The sequence below is a fragment of the Panthera pardus genome, unplaced genomic scaffold (assembly GCF_024362965.1).
Source record: "Panthera pardus isolate Hobbes unplaced genomic scaffold, ASM2436296v1 HiC_scaffold_13, whole genome shotgun sequence".
Classification (NCBI taxonomy): Eukaryota; Metazoa; Chordata; class Mammalia; order Carnivora; family Felidae; genus Panthera; species Panthera pardus.
The window spans coordinates 123,356,619-123,377,235 of record NW_026526688.1 but is presented as its reverse complement, the minus strand read 5'-3'; the positions used below and the strand labels follow the sequence as shown (position 1 = coordinate 123,377,235).

Sequence of the window (20,617 nt, the reverse complement as noted above, 5' to 3'; positions counted from 1 at the left end):
ATTTTAAAAAAGTATTCTTGACTAATGATATTCATAAAAGGCTTACTATAAAGAAGACTGAGAAAAAAATTACCAACCTCCTATTTTATGTCCATATTTTCTGTCAAAAAATAGCTTTCCTACTGAAACTAAAAATTCGTATATTGGTTTATAAGAATAGATTTCAAAATGCTTAAAAGTAATTATCAGAGATAATCAGTATGTTCCAAATAAAGTTAAATCTGCAACTCCTGATGAATTCTATCTCGTGATATTGAGAGACCCTGCAGATAAAATAGTGTGTATTATTAATGCATTCAGGAGAACTCTAGAGATATCACAAAGTGATGATGTGTCATTCCTTCCACATACACACACAAAAAGTTGATCACATGCTGATCCATAGAGAAAGCCTTTGTATTTTTAATATTTTGAAATAATTGAGTATATTCTATTTTTCATAATGGAAGCAAGTTTAAAATAATAACAAATAATTAGAAATTAGTACTCTTAGTACTCTTCTAAACAGATCAAATTTAAATATGAATTAATACTTTAAGCTAAGTGAAAATTAAAAACAATATAAAATGTGTGGCATATAACTAAGCAGTATATGAAGGAAATGTATTGCCTATATATATATATATATATATATATATATATATATATATAATCAAAAAGTAACTGAAAATCACTGAGCTTCCATTGCAAGACACTAGAAAAAGAAATACAAATCAAACCTAAGGAAAGCACAAAGAAAAATTATAAAGATAATCAATGAAATAGAAAATACAGAGAACAGAGTATTAGAACAGAGAAAATCAACAAAGTCAGAAGTTTTTCTTTAAAAAAATGATTACAAATTTTGATAAACCTTTAATAGGATTTATTACAGGAAAAAAGGAAGGAAGTGAGAGGGGAAAATACAAATTACCAATATCAAGGGGAAAGGAAGGAGCATCATTATAAATCCTACAGATAAAAAAGGCAATATTATGATTAAGCAAATATATTTGACAATATGGAAGAAATGGATATATTTCTCTAAAAGTTGAATTAATAAAACTAACCAAAAGAAGAAATATAAAATATACATAGTTCAAAATCTATTAAGTTGTTTTAAAAATAGGATTATTATTATTCAGGTATGTCAAGGTAAACAGATTGAGAGCCGACCACCATTGAAAACAAAATCTGTTATACTCACAGATCCCAATTCCACAGGAGGTCACACAGAGAAGCACCAAGGTTGGTGGGGAGGCAGGAAGGGGAAAATATGGATGGGAGTTTTTACTGTGGTTTCCACTAGAAGGAATGGTGACAAAGGATATGCAGGTTTAGGATTGGCTAGTTTGAGTAATTTCAGAAGGCTCAGGGGCTTAGGGGGCTGTCCCTTATTGTCTGGTACCTGTCCCCCGGTGATTAAAGCAGGAGAATAATGGCCCCTATTGGCCTCCATAAAGAAGGCTGTTGGTGGTGAGCTCTGGATTGGTTAGTTTGCATAAGAAAGGAAATTTGGAGGAGAGTCATTCCGGGCTAATCCTGGAAGGGGCAGTTTCTCCAAGGTCAAGACCCCAGAAGCCAAATCATCAGAAACACAGGGTTAACAGATAAGGGAATTGAATCCTTTCTTTAAAACCTTCCCACAAGTAAAATCTCAGGTCTAGAAGGCTTTAACAGGGAATCCTTACAAACATTTAAGAAAGAGTAAGTCAATCTTGCAAAAAATAAACTATTCTCTCTTTGAGAGACTAGGAAGAAAAAGAACACTTACTCTCTTTGAAGAATCCAGTATAACCTTGACTCAAAATCCTTAAGGTCATTACAAGAAATTGTCTTCCCTGCCAATAATTCTTTCACCAATACTGCCAGCCTTAGACTTAGAGAATGGCTTATTTACTGTTATGGTATTCTAGACATTATTTATGATCAAGGAACTCATTTCGCAGTAAAAGAAATGTAGCATCGGGCTTGTGCTCACACAATTCACTAGGTCTAACATACTCTCAGCACTTAAAATCATCTGACCTAAAAGAACATCAGAAGGGCTTGTTGAAAACTCAATTAAGGTACCTGCCAGTTGAGAGACAAGACCTTGAGAGGACAGGATTTAAGCACACATGGTGGGGGTGCCAGGGTGGCTCAGTCGGTTGAGCGTCCTACTTCGGCTCAGGTCGTGATCTCGCGGTTTCTGCGTTTGAGCCCCTAGTCGGGCTGTGTGCTGACAGCTCAGAGCCTGGAGCCTGCTTCAGATTCTGCATCTCCTTTATTCTTTGCCCCTCCCCCGCTTGTGCTCTATCTCTCTCTGTCTCTCAAAAATAAATGTTAAAAAAAAATTTTTTTAACATACATGGTGCTAAGATACAATATATATCAAGTACCTCTTCTCATTATTTCACTAATAACATGCAAAATGTTTGCCTCCTGTCTCCATAACTTTGAGCTCTACTTACTTATAAGTCTTGCTTCTCAAGAGAGGAATGTTTCCATTAGAGATACAACTGTGATTGTACAAGTTGAAAGCTCAGTGTCAACTAGCATTTGCGGATACTGATGCTACTGAAACGAGGTAGAGTTTACTGACTGGAGTGATTTGTCACAATTAACAAATGGAATCTGGGTTGCTAATACACAGTGAGGACAGGAAAAACTTTATCAGGGCATTCTCTGCAATTCTTCTAATACTTCTATCTCCAATGTAAGATTGTTAGAAAGCACATCAAGCAAAAAAAGGAAGAGTCGTTAAGGATTCACATCCTTCAAAAATGAAAGTTTGGTCTTCTATTAGGTAAAGAACCCTAAACAACTGACACTCTTCTTGAGAGCAAAGGAAAAAGGCAGAGAGTAATAGAAGGAAGTCAGAAGTATCATCTACAGCCTTGGACTATTTAAAAAATAAGGACTGTGGCAGGTCTTCAGATAAATCTCCTTCTCTCTCTCCGCTTCTCTCCCTTGTATGTGTCTATGTGATAACTATTTTAATCTTCCTTCTTCTCTTTCTCCTTTTTATTTTCTAAAAGTTTTATAAGTTAACAAAGTATGATTTAGTATTTATGTAACAATCAAACTGCACATTAACACTGTATAACAGCATTTAGATAACAAAATATTTAGATGGACTATGACTAAATTTGGCCAAAAATGAAGATAAACACATTTGGAAACTTGTATCTCCTCATGTTGGAGAGTGAGGAAACTTATGTTATACAAAGCATAGTTGTTTGTATTAGGCAGAAACACAGAGTTGTTTGGAATATCATGTGGAAATTCAAACATGAGTAGAAAGACACATATGGATGCTAAGTGGTCTAAGGGGTGAAAGGTACCAGATTTTAAGCAATTTATTATCCCAGCTCAAAACCTGAGAATCTTCAAACCATATTTGTGCTTTGTCAGATGGCTCTTTGCTGGTTTTGCCAACAGGAGGTACTAGAGGATACTGGAAAGGCTGACGAAAGAAGGGATTTCTTCCTATGCATCTGCTTCTTCATTTGAAAGCAATTTCTTCCTATAGTAGCAACTGAATTTACGTAGCTACAATTTTTCCTACAAGTTCCTGCTTTGGTTTTCCTTATGTCATTCTGTACCCCCTCAAACTTTATAATGTAAGTACTTCTTCCCATTATCTCCTTTCTTTATCCTCCTCTTAGCTCTGACTCTTCCCTTTACCCTCTTTTTCTATTTTTCTATGTCATTTTAACTTATATAAACCTGTTACAGTTTTCCATATCTGTTCCCTATGTACTTGTGACAATGATATAAAACTTACTTAGTAACTACATTTTAAACTTATGTGATGGAAAAATACCTTTTCCCTTAGACATCTATAATAATTTGTATAATAATACAAAGGGACTACTGTTTGTCCCTAAAAGTGCCAACAGAAGGACAATTAGTACACACTTTTGTATATAATGATGACCGTGTACCTAAAAGTTTAATGTTTTCAATTGGTCAAAAGATGTCTGTGATAACCATGTCAGTGAGATATCTGTAAATGAATCCAGCATTTCAAGCTATAGCTTTTTTCATCAGTGGAGGTAATTTTGAAAAGAGATACGAGTTCCTAAATATTTAAACACACTGAAACAAGGTTTACTCCTCATGAATATATGCATCCTAAGTAAGATAATTAGAAATTTGAAGTCAATTTCTAAATGCCATAATGCCATGTTTCATTAGTCATGAATTTATTATAAAGAGGTCTTAATGGTATTAATGCCATCATTGTTATACCATTTGTAGGGTTGCTACAAATGGTTGTGGCTTCAAGGACTTAAATGATGGAGTTATAGTCTTGACTAAACATTTCCATATCACCGTTAACATACTTCCTCTTGTTTAATAACCAAATAAGCTGTAAAACAATGACTGGTTGATATAAAATGTAGGAATCATATTCGGATGGATGCCACAAATGTCACAAAATTTAAACCTCCGAAAATATATAAAATATGAGTCATTTTTCTGTTCATTTTATTTTTTTGTTAATTTTTTTAATGTTTATTTTTCAGAGAGAGAGAGACAGAGATAGAGTGTAAGCAAGGGAGGGAGGGCAGAGAAGGAGAGACACAGAATCCAAAGCAGGCTCCAGGCTCTGTGTTGGAGCTCAGAGCGAGGCTCGAACCCACAAACAGTGAGACCATGACCCCAGCCGAAGTTGGGAGCTTAACCGACTGAGCCACCCAGGCACCCCTCTGTTGTTCATTTTATTTATTTATTAAGTAGGCTGCAACGCAGGGCTTGAACTCATGACCCTGAGATTAAGACCTGAATCAAGATGCACCCATGCACCGGAGCCACCCAGCAACCCAACTATTGTTCATTTTAAATAATCGTGACACCTTCAAAGTTAGGACAGATTTCATTCTCAAAACACATGAAAGTGCAAAAATTTTTTAGCAACTGAAGAGTAAAGATAAAATCCTTTCTTCATGAAGCTATTATTTACTTCTGAGATCTATGTAGGGCAATCAAAAATAGCTAAAACTATAGAAAAGCATTCTTCTCACAATCTGTGTAAGTACTGGTAGGTAACTGCACCCAATCAAAATGCAGGCCACTAGAATCTGGCTTATGCCAGCGAATCTGGCTCGGCAGTTGTCTTCGCTATCCTTTCTCCGCTTTGATGAAGATGACAGCCAGCAGCACTTGTTCTTGCTGTTTGCATATCAAACCCATTTTCTGAACTAATGAAGTTACACAATTAAGTGAAAGTTATAAAGACTTCAAAATGTAATGTAACTCAAGGAAGTATCTAAGTGTACTCTGACCAACTCACTTTCCATGATTTCAGAAATCATGTGCCTAAAATCCTTTACTTACATTAATGGGCCTATATTCAGAAAATTCATTTTCATGTGCTTTCCTTCACCAATGGTTAGGTGAATGATAAGATACCAATAAGCAAACTAACCAACAAAATAAAGTCTAAAAACTATGCAAAAATTAAAACACTTTCTATATCCATTCCAATGAGAAATTATAAAACAGCCGGAGAGTAATACAGATTTAGTCAGAAGAACTTTAATTCTTGTGAAATAGTTCAGCTGAAATAACTTCTGATATATTTTTACTATCTTTAGGGTCCCACGGGTCTGATTTTACTTGTGAGTTCCTGAAACACTAGCACCAGCTAGGCTATGCCTCCTCTTCAGAGGGCTAAATCCCAGCAACTAAAGGTCTCTCCGAGTTTTCAAGTTTTAATAATTCTACCCATTCCCTTTGTCCCCCAAGGCCTAAACATGGTGGCACTGATTGCCTGTGTTACTATGTCCAAGATACTTTAGCATTCCCTCTTTGTCTTTTTAGTTCTCCAATATACACGATTCCTTATATTCTCTATCTCAAAATAACTAGTGAGGTTCATTGTTCTGACCAGGGCCTGACTGATATAGCCCCTCTCTGCCTAAATACACATTTATAACTTTTCTATCTGCAGCAGCCACCCAGTGTGAGGGAAAGAGGGTGTTACTCTAGCACATTTCCAGACTCTCAGATATTAAGAGGAATTCATGCTTTATCATCTCTTGGATTTCTTTTTTAATAACTTTTTATTTATTTATTCATTCTGAGTGAGAGAAAGAGCGAGGGGACATGGGGCGGGGGGGGGGGGGGGGGGGGAGGGCGGTGCAGAGAGACAGAGGAGAGAGAGAATTCCAAGCAGGTTCCATGCTGTGCTGTTAGCGCAGAGCCCAGTGAGGGGCTGCAACCTGTAAAATCATGACCTGAGCCAAAATCAAGAGTCAGAGGCTTAGCTGACTGAACTACCCAGGTGCCCCTCATCTCTGGGATTTCTTAACTTCAGTCTCCATTTATCCACCATTACTACCCAACACTCAATCTTACCAGAGTTCACAAAGAATGTGGAGGAGCATAAAACAAGCCTCACATTCAAATATCAACTCCATTGCTCTGCTGTCTTTCTTGATTCTTGCATATTCTTCCAATTCAGGAGAGGCTTTCTCATTCAGTATAGCAAGAAGCTTCCCTTATTCTACAACTTTCCTATTATCTTTCCTGTAGTAAAATTATTGGATTTCTGCTATCACCATGAGGAGAATATGCCCCAGCTATCCTGCTGGTCCCAGTCAAATGGCAGCATGCAGTAGACTTTCCCCCAGAAAACCTGCAGCCTGAATTAAGCTTCCCTACCTGAACTGCAAACTTGCACGTAATAAATGTCTTTCATGTTATGCTACTAAGATTTTGAGTTTATTATTCAGAAATAGCTAATTAATACAGAAGTTGGAACTCTTGGCCAACCTCTAGTTCTAGAATATTTAAAGGAAAGTTGAAATTAGGAAACACTTTAGAAATAACGTAGAAACTTCTTTTCATTTTATTAAGCCATGGTCCCCACAATTGCTGTCTCTGAAGTAAACTTCAAGAAATGTTTCCTAAGTCAAAAACTCAACATTTATTCCCTTTTCATTCCTGACATAGTAATACCATGCAAGACAGAGGTGCCTCAGGTGGAAGAAGGCAAATTTCACTTTCAAAAAAGTGTTAAAAAGAAAAAGACATTACCATATTTCAATATATACTCTTCATTAATATTACAGAATGGTGAAAAGAGAGCATAGGCTTTGGAATAGGACTGACTTAGCTTTGAGCCATAACCCTGACATTTACAATCTTTATAACTAACTTATTCATAGGTTACTAACGCAATGAAATAAGTGTTAGAAGCAATAATACACTTACTTCTTACTTTGATCCTATTGGGCTATCCCTTTTTAATTTACTATCCTTATTTAATGTTTGAGGAAACTGAGATTTAAAGAAGTTGCCTAAGCTCATTCATCTACAAGGGGGAGTAAAAATTTTTAAAAGCATTTCTCTGATTCCAAAGCTTTTGCTCTTAAACTTTAACCTGTTTAGGGATTGTAATCAAAATATTTAACAACTTAAATTATTATAAATTAAAAAATATATAAAATCACAATTTATTTTTAATATTCTCTTCATTCTCAACTCTCTGTATTCTAGGTCTGTTTTTCAAGTAATTAAAGCTATAGTGCAAACTGCTCACCAAATAATTCTAATAAATTCAGGTCATTTCTTAATTTTTAGAAAAAGTTGCTCTAATTTTTTTGTGACTTTTGATACCAGTTGTCATTAGGCAAAGGATGCCCCTTTATGAGGCATGAAGAGATCTAAGAAAGTATATCAAATTCTTCCAATGACTTTCCCACTAAATGATAATCATAGTTAATTTTTAGTCTCTCAATAACTAGAGGAAAGTTATTAACTTCAATATCGTTCATAATACTGAATTCTCTATCAGCTTCTGGAAGACAGAAATTACATTAAAAAAAAAAAACTTCTATTCCTTATAATAATGTCTGAGATCTTTACAGTCTCATCTCTTTTGTTTTAAATCATAAAAGTAATTTATTATACTGTCATATTTATTTCACGTAAGCCTAATTCTTTAAGCCAGAGAAGAGTAGCGCAAAAAGACTGAACTCTATTACTAAACTGCCTCCGTTTGAATTCTGACTCTGTCATTTAAACTTTAAACTTGTGCCTCAGTTTCCTCATTTTTCAAAATGACCATAATTATAGTACTCAAATGAGTTACTATACATTTGGAATGGTGCCTAGTACAGAAGAAGCATTAGCACTTATTTTTATTAATAAAATTAATTTAGTTAACATCTGTGACAGATTTCTTTTGTTGTTGTTGTTGTTGTTGTTGTTTTTAACAATCCATGTCATTAAATGAATATAAAATGTAACAGATTCTCAGTGGTGATTCCCCTAACATACACTCAAAACCAAAAAGTCCAACACTGGTAACTTCTCACAAATCCTCTGGTGATTTCACTCTGCATTTCACTCCTGCATAGTTTTTTGCCCTTTGGAGCTGTAACTGTATTAATGACTCTTCTTTGAGAGGACCCACTATGAGAGAGTCTTAGGCTTTGTTTCATTCCCTAGAGGCCTCTAAGGCTGTAACAATTAAAATTCAAAGTCATCTAGTTGTTTGGCAAATGTCCTCAGGGTAAAAGTGAACTTCACTGCCACTCTGGGTCCCTCCTAAATTTAGCCTTTAGCCTGTGTACTCATTTCTTTCTAATTCTTGGAAGCACTCATGAAAACATTCTGTTTCTATTTTATCTAGAATTTTGCTTGTTTGCAGAGAATAGGTCAGTCCAGGAACCAGTACATCATAATGCTATTCCAAACACATACTCACCATTAACTCATGAGTACTATTTTTATTTTTATTATTATTTTAAAATAATACATTCACAGCATAATAAAAATCAAATCATAGATGAGTCTAAAATAAACAGTAAAATTGTCCTCCTTGACCTCTCCCTGTTCTATTCCCAGAAATAATTTAACAGTAATTGGGTTTCTTAGAGGTTGGGATTTTTTATTATTATTTACCATTACAAACTTAATATAAGGACTTATACTGAAATTTGTCAACTTTTGACATCTGTTGACTCTGCACACTATAAGAAATTTAGCATATTTTACTGCCTCCCAAACTTTTACCTCTTTCTTTTATTATTATTGATATTAAGTTTTCTAATATTTACAGTCTTTTATTTTTATTGATATTAAAATTTAATTGATATTAAGTTTTCTAATATTTACATTTTATATTATAACTAAGATCTCTGCAATTTGTATAGATTGATCTAAAACCAATCAGTATTAAAACAGAAATTAGAATATCATATTTATTGCTTATCAAACCAACTAGTATGGCCAAACACAAAAAGAAGCAAATAAAATTCTGTCACCAAATCCCTGACTCTTGAAGATGACCCATGAATGAGCTAAAAATGCCTTCTTTATTAATTTGTTTTCACTTTATTTCATCCAGGAATTGCTTAGTTTCTATTCTTCTCTAGGTTTATATCACTCTTCTCTCATTTCTCTCCTTATATTTTGCTGGAACATCTTTATACATGGAAATGTAGAGGTACTACAATTTCCAGGCTCTTGTGTGTCAGAAAATTATTTTCTTGATTCATTTAATTGGATTTATATTGGATAAAGTCAGAATTCTACATCCAAAATTATTTCCTCTCAGAAATCCATCATTTTCTAGCTCTGAAATATTGCTAATACTACTGGGATAGTGTTTGATATCAATATGTTTCTCATCCCTCTGTAGGTGACCCACTTACTTTTCTCTGTGGAAGATTCCAAGGTATTTTATTTCTAGTCTTCTGAAAATGCAAAACCATGTGAAAGGGATTTTTGACTTCTAAAATTCATCCTTCCTGGTATTTTGTTGACTTCTTCTTATTGAAGACTTGTGTCTTTATTCAGCTTAGGAAAACCTTCTGTTGTTGTTTTGTTTGTTTGTTTGTTTGTTTGTTTTGTTTTGTTTTGTTTTTTTACCATCAAATGGTCCTAACTACTATCTTAGCATTCCACTTTTGGAATGCCTAATAAACAGATGTTTGGTTTGTTTATAGCTTCCATTTATCATACATTCACTCTGTCTTTTTATATTAAACGAATATTATGTTGTAGTTAAAAATAACTTATTTTACTGCGACCATGTAAAAAGAAAAGAGATATATGTTCATGCTTTTCATATGAAAGCAGAAGCCTGAGTTTTTAAATATTTTTATGTGAAACTTATATAAAATTTTGAAAATCAAACAATGTGTCCTTTAAGATTGCAGTATATCCGTATATATAAATTTTAAATATGTAGGAGGTAAACTGTCTAATTTTTTTTTAAATATGGAATGCTTCAGGGATGCCTGGGTAGCTAAGTCGGTTAAGCGTTCAACTTTGGCTCAGGTCATGATCTCATAGTCCGTGGGTTTGAGACCCACATTGGGCTCTGTGCTGACAGCTCAGAGCCTGGAGCCTGCTTCAGATTCTATGTCTTCTGCCCCACCCCCCCAATCTGCCCCTCTCCCACTTGTGTTCTCTCTCTCTCAAAAATAAATAAAAATAAACTTAAATAAATAAATAATAAATAAAATATGGAACACTTCACATATTTGCATGTCAGTCTTGTGCAGGGGGCCATGCTAATCTTCTCTGTGTCATTCCAATTTTAATTGTTATGCTGTCGAAGTGAGCACTGTAATATTTTTATTTGAAGTGAAAATTATAAAACTAATCCCATTATTTCATAAGTTTAAGATCAATTTTGATATGAAATTAATAATTTGGATTCTCATTACATATATATTATACACCCACAGGTTTGAAGAGTATCTCATTTGCAGAAGAGTTTCAAAAGCTAAAATATTCTATGTGATTAAACTATTCTGCTTCTTGGGTAAACAAAGTCCCACCCAATACTTTCCATTGCAAGTATGTCATGTCAAAAAATAAAAATACAAAAACAGAAGTTTCAAGATCCAGTGAGAGACCAAGGTAAAAGAGAAAAATGTAAATTAGATAACAGCAATTGGTAAGTACCTCATCTTTCTTTAGGGCACATCACCATCTTTTTTTTACTACAAGCAAATTTAGCACATACATATGCATTCCTAGGGGTACCTTCAGAGATTTGAATTTTTTTCCTAGTAACTATGATATTATGATAGAAATAACTATGAATCCACTAAATATTCCTATGCTTGAAAGCTTTAAACTAGTAATAAATTACTTCTGACATACCTCACAGTGGATCCTACAATGTGTACAATGATTCACTTGAGAAACAACACAACCATAAAATTGCTCAAGATAAAGAAATGATCTATGAAAACAACACATTTATTTAACAATTATGAGAATCTCTTACATGTCAAGAAAACTGACAGATAATTTTAAACTGTCTTTTGAACTTATTGGTACAAAAACGTCATAGAACCTGATGTCAATTTTGACACCATCTCCTACATTCAGTCAACCAATGTCTCAGAAAAAAATAAGTCTATTCCTGATGCCTCTCACCAAATTAGTGTAATTTGTATGATTTTTTAGACTTTACAACGTATTAATTTAACGAATTAATCAACTCTTGGCACTGTGAACCTACTATAATTTTATTTCAGCAAGCAATACTATTTCTCAAGTTTTAAAACCTGGTTGATGAGCTTGTTTCGATAATTTGTTATTAAGAATATCTTATAATGACAGTCTAATTTCTATATAGATTTATTTTAGCAATATCTATACATAGAAGTCTAACTTTTTAACTGCAAATTTCAAAATGTACTTTTAGTAAAATCAATCTGGATGAAACAGTCAAGTATTCATGTTTAAATGTCATCTGCTTTATGTATTTCAATTTAATCAATACTAGCTTTTTATAAAAAATGGAAATTTAGTTAGAAAAATATCATAAAACACAATTTAAAATACAGATTCACATGGATTTAAAAAATCGCTATAGAGTCTTAGGTTTCAAGATTGACTCAAATTTAAAAGAAAAAAATTTACACTTATAAGTAAACTGTTTTGAACCTTAAGTAGGCCTTCCCCTTCATATACAACATGATTATGTTTTCCTACACATTCTAAAAACAAATGTTCTCTGATCCTACAGGAGATGTTCCATATAATCACCTCTCATAGAGCAATGCTGGACTCTGCTTAGCTTCAAGACTTTTGGTGAACTTTAAAAAATGGAAGTATTGGGGCACCTTGTTGGCTCAGTCAGTTGAGCATCTGACTCTTGATTTCAGCTCAGGTCACAATTCCAGGGTAGTAGGACAGTGCCCCACAGCACTGGGCATGAACCCTGTTTATGAGTCTCTCTCTCTCTCCCTCTGCCTCTCTCCCCCATTCATGCTCTCTTAAAAAAAAAAAAAAAGGAAGTATCATACTAGTCAAAGATGTTACCAACAGCCTACCATGTACCTCTCTCAGATCCTAATATGCTGTTCATGTTATACAGTCCCTCCATGATTCCCAGATTACAAATAACTTTTGTTATAAAGGGGTCTTCTTACCATATCTGACAGTTTAGTAGGTTTTTCTGGTCTTGACAAAATAACAGCATATCGGTTAGTCAAGTTAGGTAATTCATCAGAAACTCCACCAACCTGTGAATTCCAAAAAGCATGTTGAAAAAAGAAATAAAAGAGTGTGTCAATGCTATTTATCAATTCAAGTGGCCCTATGAGTAATAAATTTTCAAGGAAGCCCATCAATGTTGCTCTGTCACTAAATAGAGACAGATATATATTCATTAAAAATTAAAAATTTTAAATGGGATATAGAAGCAAAAGACTTTAAGTCAATGAGACATTGAATGGAAAAAAAAAGAGTTGATTATATGGACCTCTAGAAAAACAAGATAGATCTACATACATTATTTAAGCACATTACAAGTGAGTTATTATCTATACCATAATGTCAAATTCAAACATCAATTCTTGTTGTTTCATTATATATATATATAAGTAATATACATGTATATATACTGTATATATACACATACATCACATACACATACACACATATATAAAGATATTTGGCCAATTATATAGTATTATTTGTTAGTACTTAATTATTAATACATGAAATAAAATATATGAACAATAACTATTTACACTGATTATGTGAAAATCCTGGATGAATAAATTTTCTAAGCAAAATCATCGACACTCTCTTAAATACTACAATTCCTAATATGCATTGAGTATGTAAATTAATAGGTTACATAAAGCTGGTAACCTAAAAATTTAATTAGCAATTAATTAATCTTTTTGATATTATACTCTTTCTGATTCATCATATAATTTAGCCATTTGTATCCATTTAATATTTTAAACTGTTAACCAATAGTAACATTCTTTGTATATACAAAGGGATGAGAATATTCTCATTTTCCCATTTTTATATACTTTACTGTTTTTATTTCAGAATCTGATATACTTGTTTAATACTTCAGAATTTGGTACCTACTAGAATAGATCTCTCTTTGTACACTTTATGAGGAACATTAATCTACCATAAAATCTATCCCTTAAAAGACGTATCTTTTAAACTATGTGCCTCTTTACCCTAAATGCTGAAGCTGGTGCTTCTCCATTCCTTTCCTAGTATTATTCCTACCTAGTCATTCAAAAGAAAATAGATTTTTATCATTTTCAAACAGAAAAATCAGTCATAAATTGTGAAATCCTTCAAATCTAGGACATCAGACCCAGCATTATTATTTTGTGTGGTTTTATATTTATTAAAGTTAAAAAATAATTTACTTTTATAATAATTTTATTATTATCATGTATATAGTGCTAGAAATTATAGCATAAAGAAGGTCAAAAGTATTTTGCAACTTTTACTATTTATGGGTAGAAGTTCAGAAAATGAATCAGTCATTGGATGACTTTGGCTTTAGAGGGAATATTAAGTTTGCAGAAGGCCATATTTTCACAAAAATAATTTAAATCCAGATAAAATATAAGAAAATCCTATTTTTAAAGGCCTAATAGAGTCATGGATACTTCTAACTTTGAGTTGTCAGCATAGACAAGAGGGGCTAAGAGTCTAAAGAGGGTAGAACCTCTGAAAAGTGAGCTATTGCCTTGTAGGTGCTTTCTCCCTGGTAGCATTTGCTCACAACAGGCAACAGAGAATTTGAGTTTAGATCTGGCAGAGGGATGCTGTTAAAACATTGAGAAACAAGCTTATTTTGGTCTTGTGAAGCCAGAATGGCACAATTGCAGATTTAAGAAGCTTCAAACACATGATCTCTTTCTCCATGAAGACGTTTGCCAGGGGATAAGGGATAGGGGTGATGCTAAAAATCTGAACCAAAATACTAAAAAACATATGCATTAAAGATTGCAATTCAGAATCTGACAAAGCAAGGGGTCTTGAACACATCAGGCTCACAGCTGAAATCCCCAGAGAGACTACACTTAAGGAAATGAACAAACCAGAGGTAAATAAACTAAGCCCTAAAAAAACTATAATCACTAGAATTCATTATTGCTTTAAGGTGATCTCCTCTGACTTCTCCCCAACTTGCAAAGGAAAGTATAAACTCTCTCAAATAGAAGGTAACACCATTTAAAGTCTCTATATTGTATACAATATCTGGCATTTTATTAACACTTCGTGAGCATGCCAAAAGACCGACATTCATGATCAAAACTCAAGACAAAAAAAATAACAGAAAATAACAACAGACAATAGATTATCCAGATGTTGGAGTTAGTACACACAACTTTAAAATAGCTATAATTAATGTGTTCAAGAAAACAGAAAAAAAATGGAAAATAATAGTTAAAACATGAAGAATTTCTCCTAAAAGTGAAATCTTTAGAATGATTTAAATAGAATTCACTCTAGAACTGAAAAATAGAAGATCTGAAATTAAGAATTTAGGTCAATTTAATAACATTTGAAACACAGTTTTTTAAAGAAAGATTAATGAATTGAAAGATATGTCTGTAGAACATATCTAAACTGAAGCACTAAGAGAAAAAATGGATAATAAAACATAGGGATTATAAGAGATGTTTGAGGCATAATGAATAGGTGTAACATATATATTAATTAGAGCCCCAAAAATATAGATAGGAAAGAATGTGACAGAAGAAATATATAAAGATATAATAATCAAAAATTATTTAAGAGTGATTAAAGACATCAACCCAGAGGCTCTGCAAACTTCAGGCAAATAAATATAAAGAAAATCACACTTTTGACACATCAAAGACACAGGCCAATAAAAGGGGGGAGGGGGATCAATTGCTTTCAAGGGGAAACAATAAGTTTGACAATGTACTTTTCAACAGAAATTACAAAAGACCTAAAACAATGGAATAACATATTTAAAGTGCTGGGAGAAAATAACTACCAGCCTAAAAATCCAACCCCCCAAAATTAAAAATGGCAAAATAAAGACATGTTCAGACAAAAGTATACAATAATTCATCAACAGACCTTGACCAAAAGAAGCAATAGAGAGAGTTTTTCAGGAAGAAGAAAAATAATGTGATATAGAAAAACAGAAATGTAGAAAGAAACAAAACACAACAGAGAGGGTAAATATTTGGGTAAATATTAATAAATATTAACTGTACAGAACAATAATATTCAAAGAATTTAAAATATATGTAAACTTAAAATGTATGACAATAATTAAACAAAAATAGGAGGTAGGAAAATGGAGCTAAAATGTTCTAAGATAGCATTATTGGAAAAGTGGTAAAAATAATCCTTTTTATTAAACTACAAAAAGTAAAAGATGCATATTGTAATTTTGGTGGCAACCACTAAAACACTATAAAACAATACATAACTAAAAATGTTATGGAAATAGATGAAATCGAATAATACAAAATATTTGATTAATTCAAAAAAGGTGAGGTAAGAAAAAATCCTAAAACAAGTGAGCCAATAGAATATATGAAACAGTTTGGTTTCTATACACACAAATCTGTCAGCAATCATATTAAGTGAATTAATTGTGCAGTTAAACACAGTTTATCAGACTGGATTTTTAAAACTCAGGTTTAGGGTGTATTTTTCACTCTTGACTATAGTTTATTAAATTTTATGTAAACTAAAACAGTTTGGGTTATACCTATAGGTAGTTTTTAATCGTCAGTAACAGTAACAAAAGTTATTAAGTTCTTACTATGTGCCAGGACCTATTTAAAGTATTTTACAAGTATTTATTCATTTAGTATTCATAATAATGCTTTAAGGTGTGTACTATTATGATCTCCATCTTACTAAGAATTTAAACAACTTACACAAAGTCACTGACAGAAGAAAATATACCCAAGTAGTCTTGAGTACTCTGACACCAGAGATCATGCTCATAATCACTATGCTATACTGTCTCAGCATATGCAGTGGAGAATAAAGATTATAATGAGAGCTTTTTAAAAATTTCTTGCAAGTAATAATTTTCATAACTCTTTTAAATCTAAATGTCAGGTTACTTAGAATAATGAACTTCTAGTACATTTTAAATAAAATACAACAAAAATATTCTAAAAACTACTAATGTTCATGCGGCACTAAAAATACACTTAAATCAGCAGCTAAACATGGTTAAGATAGTAAATTTAATGTTATATGTTTTTTACACTAGAATATATATAAAATAAAATTTTGTAATAATTCATGAACTTCTCACTTTGTAAAACTTTAATTTTTGTTTAAATAAGAAAAACCTTCATTTACTTTTATTTTTCTTTTATGCCTACAAATCTTCAGCATCTCTTGGAGATTACCGTAATGATTTACAGCTGTTCTTTCATTACAATGAGATCTATTTCAGCTACATCTGAAGCTTTTAACTAATTTAAGGCACTAGAGTGATAACTTTGGCAGCACATATACTAAAACTGGAACATCACAGAGAAGATTAGCACCCTGTGCAAAAATGACATGCAAATTTAATTTCACTTCATCTTTTAAAAGTGTTGTAAAGCACTAGGATATTCTTACATTACCACCATAAATATCTTAGGATTCATTCCTATAAACCATGTGTGTTCCACTCTTTCTGGAATAAAAATACTTTTCCTGATAGGAAAGACAAATCCAATTCAGCAGTTCAGTGGCTCTACTATCCGTATATTATCCCTACAGAGTTCTTATCTTTCTAGCTACTCTTTTTGGCTAAACTAAACTTATACAAACTAATTTTAATTTTCCATAGTATTTTTTACAATAAATTGTCTTTCTCTTTAAGCTTCTTTAATTACAGTTCTATGCCTCTTTTATTCATTTATTCAATTATAATTTCCTGAGTGTCAACTATAGGACAGACACCATGTTTCCAGTGTTCTGTACATGTCCTTTTATGATTTGACAACTATGTTCAAACTTCCCCAATGTTTAACTTCTATTTACTTTCTATCTGTAAAATATCTATTTGTTCTATCTATATCTTTTACCCTAAATGTTAGCTATTTTTACTTTTCCATATGTACATTCTTTTAAACTTTCTCAAATTCTTTAGGAATGAGAAAGAATAAATAATAAATATATACACATATATTAAAATGTCCTTTTAAAATGTACTCTTAAAATTTTAATGTGAATCAAAACTACATTGTCAGAATTTTACTCATGAGATTTTCTTCCTGTCAATCCTTACAGGCCAGTTTTACTCTTAAGAGTCTCTGATCTTAAGAACATTTCTTGTTTCCTGATGATCATTTTGAAACAGGGATAATCTAAATTCCTTGTACATACCTAACAATGTCCAGAATCTCTTGTTTGACAATTCTAAACTGTAAAATAATATGATCACTATTTGTGAAATGATTCTTCCCTTCTATTCAATTAGTTCTCCTTTATTTAGTCAAAATTAAGCTAGAGTATGTGTTCCTCCCATAGCTCCCTCTACCTTATGTGAAAGTAAATTATCAGTAAATCAAAAACATGTAAGATGGTCTGCTTTCAGTAAGATGAGAAATACAACAATAGCCTTTTATATTTACTCACATAGTTATCATCTTTGATACTCTGTATTACTTTATATAGACCCAGATTCCATCTTCCATCTGGTAATATTTTCCTCTGCCTGGAAGACTTTAACATTTCTTATACTACAGGTCTTTGAAGGATGACTATTTCAGCTTGTGTATAGATACATATATATGTATACACACACACACACACACATACACACACACACACACACACACATATATATATTTCATATATTTCACATATTCCAAGTGTTTTCATTTTTGAAAGATGTTTTAATCTGCTATAGAATTATAGTTTGACAACTGTTTTCTTTTAATACTTAAAAATGTTGCACTATGTCTTCTGACTTACATCATTTCCCACAAGACATATGCTCCCATTGATAACTTTGCCCCTCAATACTATATATCCTTTTCCTCTGGCTGCTTTTAAGAATTTTTTTTAACCATTCTAGTCAATTTGGTGATAATATGCCTTTGCATAGTTTCCTTAATGTCTTTTGCTGCAAGTTTGTTGAGCTTCATGGATATGTCAGTTTTTATAAAGCTCTGATCAAAGTTTGGAAATTTTCATTCATCATTCCTTAAAATATTATTGTATGACCCCATACTCCTTCCTTTCCTTCAAGGACTCTAATTACACATATATTAAGCCACTTCAAATTGTCTCATAGTTTACTTATACTTTATTCACTACTTTTGTCTCTTTTCTCACTGTGTTTCATTTCAGACAGTTTCTATCAGCGTCTTCAGGTTCACTAATCTTTTCTTCTAAACCTCCTAATCTGTTATTAATGATAGTGTACTTTTTAAAAATATTATACTTGCCATCTCTGGAACTTCAATTTGTGTCTTTTTATTTGTGCCATTTCTCTACTCAATTTACTCAATCTTTCTTCTACCTTTTGAATATGAAATGTAGTTATAATAACTGTTTAATGTCTTTGTCTACTATTTCTACCATCTGTGTAATTTCTTATCTTTTACTATTGGTTTGTTTCCCTGATTCTAGGTTATGTTTTCCTGCTTACTTGCATACCTATTTTTTTTATTGGATATCACACTCTGTGAATTTTATTTTCTTGGACACTGAATATTTTTTAATTCCTATTAATTTCCTTGAGATTTGTTTTGGGATACAGATGTCCAGTAAGGAATAAATATATATAAAAGATGAAACACTTAGAGAAAAAATATAAACTATCATTCACAGGTGGCATAATGTGCTTGAGGAAACTTTTTTCAAAACTAATAATAAATTAGTAGAATTAATCATAATTTAGCAAGCCACATGGATCATTGGTAAAGCAATCTTCAATAAAGATTATAATATTTTTTATACCTATAACAGAAAGCTAAACAATGAAAATATTTAAAAGGTACCATTTACAATAGAATTTAAAAACATGAAACACTAAATACAAAGGAAGAAATCTAACAAAGATGGGTAAGACTTGTACACAAAAATCATAAAGCCACAAAGAGCATGTAAAGGAAACTTAAATTACTCTCCAAAAATAGTGGAGCAATTTTAAAATGAAGATAAATATTTAAACAAATACATATGACATCCATAAATAAATAAAGAATATGATCCATTTTTAAAAAAGAAATTACAAACATAGTTGCAAACCAAATTAATGTTTATTCTTATGTCATAAGTTACCATATAAAAATGATTTCAATAATAATAGTATGGCTTAAAATAATGGGGAAAATATGTCACATGTAATTGTTATAAACCCTAAGTCTTGGCATTAGATATAAAGAATATTATTTTAGTATTCACAAATTACCTGATAATCGGCAGGACCAGGAGAAGTAAAAGCTTTTTTCTGAACCAGCAAGAGAGTCCGAGGAACAGAAGAACCAAATGCACTTTTCTTTTTTTTCTTCAAGTAGGTATTGCTAATGTTGTCAATCATAGTATTGTTTAGGATATTATAAAACCCAGGACCTAAAATCATGAGGAATATCATATGTAAGAATAAATATGCTTTTAATTCTTTTAAACTGAATAACTTTAAATAAAGTAATTTTTTTGAAAGAACTCACATATTACTAGCAAGAATGTAAAATGGTATGACATTTTGAGAAACAATTTTTCAAGTTCTCATAAAACCAAACATATACTTAATATATGCCCCAGAATTTCTAACCCCAGGTATTTTCCCAAGAAAAATGAAAACAACCCAAATGTCCATCAGGTAGAGAAAAAAAAAAAAAGAAGTTCTATACTCAAACAATAAAATACTACTCAGCAATAAAAAGAAATATAAATACAACAATATGAATGGACATTAAAAACATGATCCCAAGTGAAAGAAGATAGACACAAAATCCTGAATAAGTTCCATTTATATGAAATTCCAGAAAATGCAATATCATAGTGACAGTAACAGTAGCCTGGAGAAGGTGGAGATTAACTGCAGAGGGGAAAGAGAAAACATTTTTAAAATGATGGAAATGTTATAAAACTTAATTGTAGTGGTGATTACCTGACCACATACATTTACCAAACCTCATCATACTTTACACTTAAAATGAATTATTTTATGTATAAATTATATCTCAATAAAGGAGAAAGGAAGGAAAGGAAAGGAAAGGAGAAAGAACAAACGAAAGAAAGGAATTCTTGATGCCAAAAAGTATTGAAAAGTTGATATAGCAACATTAAAAATCAATTTGGGAGAAAAAAATCACTTATCATCCAATATTCCTATCACAGCAGTTATTTTATTTTTGCCTTTTACCTTTCAGGACATATTTATAGCCAGAAATATTTT

The 20,617-nt window shown here is 32.0% G+C and overlaps 1 protein-coding gene, 1 non-coding gene and 1 pseudogene across 2 annotated transcripts in view; 1 reads left to right on the top strand and 2 right to left on the bottom strand.

The window, feature by feature from the left end:
- The window catches only part of STPG2 (sperm tail PG-rich repeat containing 2), a 614,851-nt gene that overhangs the window by 440,399 nt on the left and 153,835 nt on the right, over positions 1 to 20,617 (bottom strand). The window contains exons 9-10 of the mRNA XM_053901392.1: positions 19,628 to 19,788; positions 12,375 to 12,467 (exon numbers count right to left, since the gene is read on the bottom strand). Coding sequence (XP_053757367.1) covers positions 12,375 to 12,467; positions 19,628 to 19,788 — 254 coding nt within the window. The remainder of the gene's footprint in view (positions 1 to 12,374; positions 12,468 to 19,627; positions 19,789 to 20,617) is intronic.
- On the bottom strand, positions 10,443 to 10,550 carry LOC128776744 (U6 spliceosomal RNA). Its single transcript, XR_008421922.1, has one exon. It is a non-coding gene; the product is annotated as a U6 spliceosomal RNA (small nuclear RNA).
- On the top strand, positions 16,707 to 16,806 carry LOC128776799 (U6 spliceosomal RNA; annotated as a pseudogene).